Source organism: Triticum aestivum, chromosome 6A (genome assembly GCF_018294505.1).
Source record: "Triticum aestivum cultivar Chinese Spring chromosome 6A, IWGSC CS RefSeq v2.1, whole genome shotgun sequence".
Taxonomy (NCBI): domain Eukaryota; kingdom Viridiplantae; phylum Streptophyta; class Magnoliopsida; order Poales; family Poaceae; genus Triticum; species Triticum aestivum.
The window spans coordinates 473267699-473279001 of record NC_057809.1 but is presented as its reverse complement, the minus strand read 5'-3'; the positions used below and the strand labels follow the sequence as shown (position 1 = coordinate 473279001).

The following is an 11303-nucleotide window of genomic DNA, read 5'->3' as shown; positions in this document are numbered from 1 at the left end:
TGGTGTCAAACATCGCGAATATCTCAAGGTTCATCATATATGTCCCTGATATATTATAGTTCATCATGAAGCTCTAGCAGCTTGGTGGTAATGACTTCGGAGAAACATCACTATCTCATATGGAAGATCAACTCCCACTCGATTCAAATGATTGTTGTACTCAGACAATCTGAGCACAAGCTCAACAATTGAGCTTTTCTCCCTTAGTTTGCAGGCTAAGAAAATCGTCGGAGGTCTTATACCTCTTGACGTGGGCACGAGCCTGAAATCCCAATTTCAGCCCTCGAAACATCTCATATGTTTCGCGATGTTTTAAAACGTCTTCGGTGCCTCAACTCTAAACCATTTAACTGAACTATCACGTAGTTATCAAAATGTGTATGTCAGATGTTCGCAACATCCACAGACGACGTTCGAGGTTCAGCACACTGAGCGGTGCATTAAGGACATAAGCCTTTTACTGTCTGCATAATTGCTACTATCAACTTTCAACTAATTTTTGTCTAGGAACATATCTAAACAGTAGAACTAAAGCGCGAGCTACGACATAATTTGCAAAAACCCTTTTGACTATGTTCAGGATAATTAAGTTCATGAACTCCCACTCAGATAGACATCCCTCTAGTCATCTAAGTGATTACATGATCCGAGTCAACTAGGCCGTGTCCGATCATCACGTGAGACGGACTAGTCAACATCGGTGAACATCTTCATGTTGATCGTATCTACCATACGACTCATGCTCGACCTTTCGGTCTCTTGTGTTCCGAGGCCATGTCTGTACATGCTAGGCTCGTCAAGTCAACCTAAGTGTTTTGCATGTGTTCCGAGGCCATGTATGTACATGCTAGGCTCGTCAACACCCGTTGTATTCGAACGTAAGAATCTATCACACCCGATCATCACGTGGTGCTTCGAAACGACGAACTTTCGCAACGGTGCACAGTTAGGGGGAACACTTTCTTGAAATTTTAATGAGGGATCATCTTATTTACTACCGTCGTTCTAAGCAAATAAGATGTATAAACATGATAAACATCACATGCAATCAAATAGTGACATGATATGGCCATCATCACTTTGCTCCTTTTGATCTCCATCTTCGGGGCTCCATGATCATCATCGTCACCGGCATGACACCATGATCTCCATCATCATGATCTCCATCATCGTGTCTTCATGAAGTTGTCTCGCCAACTATTACTTCTACTACTACAGCTAACGGTTAGCAATAAAGTAAAGTAATTACATGGCGTTGTTCAATGACACGCAGGTCATATAATAAATAAAGACAACTCCTATGGCTCCTGCCGGTTGTCATACTCATCGACATGCAAGTCGTGATTCCTATTACAAGAACATGATCAATCTCATACATCACATATCATTCATCACATTCTTTTGGCCATATCACATCACATAGCATACCCTGCAAAAACAAGTTAGACGTCCTCTAATTGTTGTTTGCATGTTTTACGTGGCTGCTATGGGTTTCTAGCAAGAACGTTTCTTACCTACGCAAAAACCACAACGTGATATGCCAATTGCTATTTACCCTTCATAAGGACCCTTTTCATCGAATCCGATCCGACTAAAGTGGGAGAGACAGACACCCGCTAGCCACCTTATGCAACTAGTGCATGTCAGTCGGTGGAACCAGTCTCACGTAAGAGTACGTGTAAGGTCGGTCCGGGCCGCTTCATCCCACAATGCCGCCGAATCAAGATTGGACTAGTAACGGTAAGCATATTGAACAAAATCAACGCCCACAACTACTTTGTGTTCTACTCGTGCATAGTAACTACGCATAGACCTAGCTCATGATGCCACTGTTGGGGAACGTAGCATAAATTCAAAATTTTCCTACGTGTCACCAAGATCTATCTATGGAGTCATCTAGCAACGAGGGAGGAGTGGATCTACATACCCTTGTAGATCGCGCGCGGAAGCGTTCAAGAGAACGGGGTTGATGGAGTCGTACTCGTCGTGATCCAAATCACCGATGATCCTAGCGCCGAACGGACGGCACCTCCGCGTTCAACACACGTACGGAGCAGCGACGTCTCCTCCTTCTTGATCCAGCAAGGGGGAAGGAGAGGTTGATGGAGATCCAGCAGCACGACGGCGTGGTGGTGGAAGTAGCGGGATTCCAACAGGGCTTCGCCAAGCGCTGCGGGAGGAGGGAGATGTGTCATGGGAGGGAGAGGGAGGCGCCAGGGCTTAGGTGCGGCTGCCCTCCCTTCCCCCCACTATATATAGGGCCAAGGGAGAGGGGGGGGCGCAGCCTTGGCCCTTCCTCCAAGGAAGGGTGCGGCCAGGGAGGAGTCCATCCTCCCCAAGGCACCTAGGAGGTGCCTTCCCCCTTTAGGACTCTTCCTTTCCCTTATCTCTTGGCGCATGGGCCTCTTGGGGCTGGTGCCCTTGGCCCATATAGGCCAAGGCGCACACCCCTACAGCCCATGTGGCCCCCCGGGGTAGGTGGACCCCCTTGGTGGACCCCCGGACCCCTTTCGGCACTCCCGGTACAATACCGATAATGCGCGAAACTTTTCCGGCGACCAAAACAAGACTTCCCATATATAAATCTTTACCTCCGGACCATTTCGGAACTCCTCGTGACGTCTGGGATCTCATCCAGGACTCCGAACAACTTTCGGGTTACCGCATACTAATATCTCTATAACCCTAGCGTCACCGAACCTTAAGTGTGTAGACCCTACAGGTTCGGGAGACACGTAGACATGACCGAGACGACTCTCCGGCCAATAACCAACAGCGGGATCTGGATACTCATGTTGGCTCCCACATGCTCCTCGATGATCTCATCGGATGAACCACGATGTCGAGGATTCAATCAATCCCGCATACAATTCCCTTTGTCTATCGGTGTGTTACTTGCCCGAGATTTGATCGTCGGTATCCCGATACCTTGTTCAATCTCGTTACCGGCAAGTCTCTTTACTCGTTCCGTAACACATCATCCCGTGATCAACTCCTTGATCACATTGTGCACATTATGATGATGTCCTACCGAGTGGGCCCAGAGATACCTCTCCGTTTACACGGAGTGACAAATCCCAGTCTCGATTCGTGCCAACCCAACAGACACTTTCGGAGATACCCGTAGTGCACCTTTATAGTTACCCAGTTACGTTGTGACGTTTGGCACACCCAAAGCACTCCTACGGGATCCGGGAGTTGCACAATCTCATGGTCTAAGGAAATGATACTTGACATTAGAAAAGCTTTAGCATACGAACTACATGATCTTTGTGCTAGGCTTAGGATTGGGTGTTGTCCATCACATCATTCTTCTAATGATGTGATCCCGTTATCAATGACATTCAATGTCCATGGTCAGGAAACCATAACCATCTATTGATCAACGAGCTAGTCAACTAGAGGCTTACTAGGGACATGGTGTTGTCTATGTATCCACACATGTATCTGAGTTTCCTATCAATACAATTCTAGCATGGACAATAAACGATTATCATGAACAAGGAAATATAATAATAACCAATTTATTATTGCCTCTAGGGCATACTTCCAACAGTTTCCACCCCCACCGTACGCACCCTAAACCCTAAAAACCCTAAGATAGATAGTGGGGTCACAGATGTGACGGACTCACCTCCGCATGCGACGACGCGGCACGCCGCGTCGTCGCCTGCTCCGGCTCGTTCCTGCCGGCCCCCTCCTCCGCCGCGCCCAACTGTCACCGCCACCAAGCTTCATGGCCGGCGGTCGGTGCGGCGGTTCTTCGATGCTGCCCGAGGACGGCCATTGCAGCGGAGCTCCTAGGGTAGTGCGGCAGCTGGAGATGCCCTCAGGTTAGTAGAAAACCGGCCCGTCCTCCCTCTCTCGTCTCTTCCTCTTGTCCTCCTCCGTCGTTGAGAGTCATGGTGGCAGGGGCATCCTCTTTCTCAGGCACTGCCACCGGTGGAGCAGGCATAGGTGTTTGTATTGTCATGCCATGATCACTAGTTGGTGAATAAATGTTACATGCAATCTGCAATGATGAAATAGATTTTCAATGTCATTTGCCACATTCATTTGTTTTGCAAGTTTGTAGTTTTGGATGTGCGAAAATCTTGCATCATGAGTTAAATTCGCCTCCTTATATAAGTAGGAATGAATGCACCTGCAAGGAATCATACATTATTTGGTTTCAAAGTCGAACCATGGATAAATTGCTTGCTTGTGTAACGAAGTTTGGAATAGACCGCAACGATTAAGCATTGTACCTTTCGACCATCTATCCAAATCTTGGGGTCCTTCTAAGAGTACTTGAAAGTCCATGGTGCCATAATCCACATATGTTGAGTGAACTTTAATCTCCGCCTATCATCAAGAACAATGAAATACATGTTGTTATTGTGTCGGGATTTAGAGGAGCCTGTTGCGAACTGTATATCCAAGTCAGATTTGATAAGATCTAAAGAGTGGGAATCATATATGAATTATGCTTGTTGACATATATTATATCCAGTTAAAATGAAGCTTGCATAAACCATGGAGTATGCTTCAATACTTTTTATTGACCATTTTGGTTGTGCTTATACTCTTCTTTCACATAACTTACGATTTTTTTCGTTTGGACATATAGGCCGGCTCCACTTTTATATTGAAATGAAACCAAGCATCCAACTAGTCATAGTCCCTAACATTGATATGTGAACTAATCAACAATGTGAATACCTGTTGGCTTGGTTTTCTTTAATGAAAATCGGAAGGGGAAAACCCTTCTTTGATAAAAAAAAGTCTGATGCCTATTGAAGTGGTATGGTTAATATTCACCATATTTATTTTGTTTTTCAGATTCTGATGGGGGCACTGTAAGTATCGGAGAGTCCCAATTGGTAGGACCGAGTCGTCCGCCTCCCATCAGTCCACTCCCGATGATGAGTCATCATTGTATGGCGATGTCGGAGTGGACTTAGATGGACCAGATCCGCTCGCTACCGAGTCGGGCGACATGGAGACCTCGGATGGCTCGGGGTCTACCTCGAGCAACACTTCCAAGAGGAAGAAATCCGGGCGTGGTCCGGGGAAGGTCCCGGAACCAAATGCTGCCAGCGACCGTCCATCATATTTTGGATGCCTCAACTTTGACACTCACATATGCTTGTCTTTTATATCATGCAGTCAGTGGAAATTTATCCCGACACAACCTAAGGGGGCATGCCCGCCGAACCACATCATCGGCTCCCTCTTGAGGAAGCACTTCCCTGGATTGTCCAAGCCAGGTGATGACGAGCCGCCGTCACCGGGTTTAACCTGGGAGCATTACAAACACAACAAGGACGAGCACAATGTCACCATGGCCACCCGGGTCATCAATGCTTTTTTGTAAGTATCTTCGCTCCGACCATTGCATTTTTCCATATCCAAATCCTTACTTGTGTGGATGGTGAGAAGATGCAATATGCTTTCTTGTAGCAAACATTTGCTTGCGTGGATGGTGAGCAGTAGAAGGCGATCAAAGGCGTCATGAAATCTGCCCGAAAGATACTCTCTGACACCAAGCACACGCTGCGATACAAAGCCGTGATGCAGTGTCGGCCGCTCGATGACAAGGGAGAGAAGATGACAAGGAAGACTGCTTGCCAGACCAACTTGTCGCGAGAAGAATACATGTCAGTGGTAAGTGACTACATCGGTTGCTAGTACTTTGATTCATCCCTCTTGTTCCCCAATTATTCGATTTTGTCTGACTAGTCGAAGGAACCCTGGATGAAGGACGATTGTTGGGAGGCCCTGGTTGACATGTGGTGTGACCCAGCATGGCAAGCGCAACATGTGGAGAAGGGAAACGATCAAGCCAAAATGTCAGGCCCGGCTCATGTCCACGGGAGCCGGAACCTAACCGCTCTCAAGCAACACATGGTATGTGGATTAAGATGTTAACTTTTTCGCACGGTGCATCTTGGTTCATTAAACTTTATGGTTAATTTTGCAGGAAGCGAAGGTTGGTCGCCCGGTCCACATCCTGGAAGCCTGGAGAGAAGGTCACAAGGGGAAGGATGGCGCCGAGTTCTGCAGTGAGTCGGGGAAGGAGAAGTGGGGGACCTTCAAAGAGGTCTTCCAGGAGGTGCACGGGCAGGAAGCCGAACCTACGTCCAAGCCCGTTGATCCTGAGCTTCTCATCATTGTTGGCCAGGGGAAGGGCCATAGCCGCCACCTCCTTTGCAATGAGGCGATCGCCACCTCCTCACATCTCAAACTGCACGAGATACGTGCTTCAAGCACCAGCTCAACTCCGTCCATACGGAGTCGCCCAACCGCCGCATCACGTGAGATAACGCGCATCAAGGTTAGCATCCTAACCTTTCATTTATGTCCATGTCTCGAAATAGCATCGTTCCAATCTATATGAGCCTAATACCATGTTACAGGATTTAATGGAGTAGCGGGCTGTTGAAGAGGAGCAAAGGCAGAAGGATGAGCAGGAGTCCAGAGAAAAGGAACGGGAAGACACGAACAAGAGGTTGAAGCTGCTTGAGGATCAACTACAGGTAGAACATTATCTAAACTACAGTAGAAGATTCATTACATAGGGACGAACCACCCTCACGTGACTCTACTCTTATAGGTTCTTATGTAATCTCGAAGCAGTGCAAGTGATGCCCCTCCTCCTCCGGAATGTTAACCCGATGGCCTCTCCTCCTCAAGATGATCTATATATGAACAAGTGTACTTCTATTGTGACGTGCACGTGTTTTGCAATTAGTGACAATATGTATAAATTTGCGACTTGTGTGTGACGTCTACTAGGATAATACATTCGACTTGTGTGTGACAATATGTGGATTATCCCTAATTATGCATACATATGTGGACTAGATCAAATTATGCATATATATGATCAAATTATGCCTATATATGTGTGGACTACTCCAAATTGCACTGTAGTTGTTTTTATCTGCAGGGATCAAAAAAGAAATAGCTTAACAGCAGAATGGATGGGAAAGATTTCCGAGAGCAGCACTCGGAAAACGATATACTACCAGAGCACCTCTCGGAAAACTGGTCGTCTGGGAGACACTACTATTGTGCCCACACCTTTTCCGAGAGCACCTCTCGGAAAATTGGTCGTCTGGGAGACACTACTATTGTGCCCACACCTTTTCCGAGAGCTGCTCTCAGAAAAGAAGGCGAGCATTGCCGAGACAAGCTCTCGGCAACGATATGTAAACTGTCAGCTGCCATGTGGGCCACACTGTCCTACTGGTCAGGAGAATTGCCGAGAGCAGCTCTCGGCAAAGATATCGTCATTTTTTTCAAAAATATTTAGCAAGTTATTTGAAACTTTTACTGATAAATGTGATTAGTTGGACCACATGTCAGTTAGAAAGAACACACACAAAAAAGAATATAGGATGTGGCATGTACTTTGCCGAGTGTCGTTTGGCGGCTCTCGGTAATGTACGCAGTAACTGACGGAGTCGTCTGTTGCGGACGGGCATGCCACGTAGCTCCTCTTTGCCGTGAGCGGCTCTCGGCGTCTGCAGGGTTTGCCGTGCGGTGCCTCTTTGCCATGAGGCAGTGACGGCAAAGAAGCAGTTTGCCGTGAAGCTGGGTTTGCCGAGAGTGACTCTCGGCGTTGTTATTTTTGCCGAGTGTCCGTGTTTTAGCGCTCGGCGAAGAGCATGCCACCCGACGTATGTGAAAATTCCAGTAATGTGATGTTCATTAGTCAATAACGTGTCAAAATTCTCTCAAACAAAAATGGGTAGTTTTCTCTTTGGGCGAGTGTGGACGGGTGGGAGCGGAGGTCAATTTGTAGCACATCTCTGTTTCTTTTCTATTATGCTTTTAGTATATATATAATTGATAGATAAATTTTGCAATGGATAATTTACCTACGGTTTACCTAAAAAGCATCTTTTCCATAAATAAACGAATTTGATAGCCGTCGAGCACTTAAATGGGTTGGTGAGACGATAAAGTGAGAAACCTCTAGGCTCTAGCGAGTTTTAAAATGAATGAAATGCAGCACTTGATACTGGTAGGTACTTCACCTTTTTGAAGAAGCTAAACTGCAAGAAACTTCAAAGTTCCGTAGGATTATCTAACGCCTAGCTACACGTAGCTAGCCCTTGCTTCACCAAGATTTGCATAAACAGTTCTTAAAAGGCTCAGAATCATACTACTAGCTGTCTGTCTGATGACAGTCTTCTTACTGAAACTTTTAAAGCATGGCTACTCCGATCCGCATGCATACACAGTAGTGATATTTAAGAAAAAGAAAGGAGACAAAATTCTCAATGATGTCTTCCCGCATGCTTTCGTCATGGCAACGTGAGCATATCCTCCTCAAAAACCTCGCCGGGAAAACTTCCAGGCGCTTGCGGCTACAAATAGGCCCCCACGGCAACTTTGGTCCACTCCACTTGGTCCACTGCGCCTTGTTCGATCCACGCATGCTATGCATCTGCACGCAGGCGAGGTGCACCTCCAGTATTTCATGCCCCGCCAGCAGCAGGACGCAACCGACCTTCCGGACCTGGCAGCCAGCACCTCCTCCGCAGCTTCGCCGGCCGCCACCATGTGGGAGTATCACCAAGCGCATGCGGCCTTGCAGCCTTCCCCCTCCTGGAGCCCCTACACCGGGCCGTCCACCGCGGCTCTCCTCGATGGCTCGACCTTCGCCGCCGACTCGGTGGCAGGCGCGGCCGACATGAGGCTGCCGGTCGGCGAGCACGTCCACGGCCAGGCCTGGAGCCACGACGAACTGTGAGTACTTAATTATATGCATGCATGCCCTAAGTCCTAGTAATAACTCCCGGTAATTCGATTGAATGCTTGATGTAGATAGTGGATCCATGTCATCGCAAGTCAAATATATTTTCTGTTTTCAGAAGCAACGACAACACCGGCTACAGGGAGAACTTCCTGGACCTGCTCGCATCGAAGAACGTGACACAGGAGATGTTCGAGGACGTCCCGGCCGGCCGTTATGCCGCCGCACCCGCCCTCGCGGCACGGTTCGAGGCAGGCTCCGACGTTTCTCCGATCAAGTACGAGGTTGTCGCCTCGCCGTTGTTCATGGGGAGCGGTTCTAATGCTGCGCTCGAGGCCCAGGGGATGAACATGATGAGCGGCATGCCATCCTACGCCGACGACCACCACCACCATCAGAGGAAGGAAGGCATCAACCACCCGCAGCAAGAACATGGGAACCCCATGGCTTCCTTTCTGCAGCACATAAGTACTCGCACTAGTGCCGCCATGCACGCTAGCCTGGATTATTCAGGCTTGGGAGCGCTTGACAAGATTTGCCAGGACGGCCGAGCAATGGAGGCGGCGAGCCCTTTTAGCTTGAGGAGTCTGCCGGATTTCGGCTCTATCGGCGGCTACAAACCAACCAAGGAATCGACGTTGGTGCCACCGTACATGAGATCCGCCGACAGGCCAGACAGAAGCAGACAAGAGCAAGAGATCCTGCCCGTAAGTATGCTTGCACATCCATAGCATTTGATACAGTGACTTGCCAATGGTACAATTAGCTAGTACACTAATCAGTGACAGCTGTTCATGAACCATACGTAATTTGGTACTTGGATGGATGTGTACTGTGGGTTCAGGCTAGGAGTAGTAGCAGCGGCAGTGGACCGCCGGCGGCGACTGATCGTAAGAAGCGAACATCTGAGGAAAGGCGAGAAAGCACTGTCAAGAAGTCCAAGCAGGAGGCATCCACAGCATCACCTCCTAAGGTAACAGCGAAAACAAGTTAAATGTTTGATAGCAGACTATTCAGTTAGCATCTGTGAGGTGCTCATTGGGCTACCGAATGCAGCAACCAGTTCCTAAAGTGAAGCTGGGGGAGAAGATCACAGCACTGCAGCAAATCGTTTCGCCGTTTGGGAAGGTAGGTACACACATAAACAAAGTTTTTATTTCAGATGTCACCAATTCTGAAACTGCTATTCCCTTCGATCCATATCAGTTGTCGCTAATGGATGTATGTAGCGCTGGAATAGGTCTAGATACACCCATTTCAGTGACAATTATTATGGATAGGAGGGAGGGTAACATTCTAGTCTAACTCTTCCTTTCCAACTTCACATATGAGCAGACAGACACAGCATCGGTGCTGTTTGAAACGATCAAGTATATCAAGTTTCTGCACGAGCAAGTACAGGTATAAATACTAAAACCATATTGCAGATCGAATTAATTCTCTACATGCCATTCTTTCAAAAATCCCTCAATTCATGCATGCATATGCTCTCCGTGTATAATTTGACCTAGCTAGAGCCACAAAAGCTTCCGGGAAAGCATAAGATTCCTGCACCCCCACCCCGACATTCCTAGTAAAAAGAAAGTGTAGTCCAGACGAGAAACGTATACGCACACCACACACGAAACACGATCCGTGGTATCTTCCGAGATGCAATGAATCGTTGCAATGACTGTTTAGCTGGTTCCACTTCACATATGATATTGACTTGTTGCGCGTCCCTTTATCAGTGCACTTCCTAGTCATGCATAAATATACCCGAGAGACCACATAAAGAATGTCCCAACTTGTCCTGCCTCACACTCCACCAGAAACATGAGATAAGGACAGTGCACGCACACACACATGTCGCCATCCCATCACAGAGAGAGTAGTGGAGCTTTCCGAGTCCCAGCTATGCTGATTAGCCCGCCTCTCCTGCTTTGTTTGCGCAGCTGCTGAGCGAGCCGTACACGAACGCGAGCAGGAACAAGGTACAGACAAACTGATGCTGCAAAATCCATTCTTTTTGCAAAATAAGATCCGGGCTACGAGCACGTAATTAATCGTCGTCGTCGGTGGGTTTCAGGGTAACTGCAGCAACCTTCTTCCATGGGGAGAGCGCGCGGAGGCGAGCAAGGGGGAGGGGGAGCATGACCTGAGGGAGAGAGGGCTTTGCTTGGTCCCTGTCTCGTGGACCCCTGAGGTGTACCGGGACGGCAACGCCATGGACTACTGGACGCCGGCGTACAGGGGCTGCCTCTACCGGTGATGGAGCCTGCCTCACTGACTGCGCTGCAAAACTCCTTTGTCTCAGTAGCTCTGCGCCGCGCCTGCCCGATCGACGCAGATTGATCGTTCCAAGTTATGTAGGCAGCTGATGACCGGCCTGCTTGTGGTGCCTGTATTGCCTAGGTTATAATTCGTTCCTCTCTTTGCGTTTCTAATTAAGTTTGTTGATCTGTAACGAGTAACCACTGCTCTCTTACAGACATGGTATGAGTACGTTGCTGACATTTGTAGCTACTAATACAGTAATATTGCGCATGATATAAAATCATCAGTAGATATGTCTCAA

The 11303-nt window shown here is 47.9% G+C and overlaps 1 protein-coding gene across 1 annotated transcript; it reads left to right on the top strand.

The window, feature by feature from the left end:
- Positions 1-8382: 8382 nt before the first annotated feature.
- On the top strand, positions 8383-11303 carry LOC123127970 (uncharacterized). The gene is made up of 7 exons (XM_044547847.1): positions 8383-8739; positions 8865-9453; positions 9591-9719; positions 9803-9874; positions 10082-10147; positions 10681-10719; positions 10815-11303. Exons 1-7 carry the CDS (start codon positions 8432-8434, stop codon positions 10995-10997), a joined length of 1386 nt encoding a protein of 461 aa, XP_044403782.1. The 5' UTR covers positions 8383-8431; the 3' UTR covers positions 10998-11303.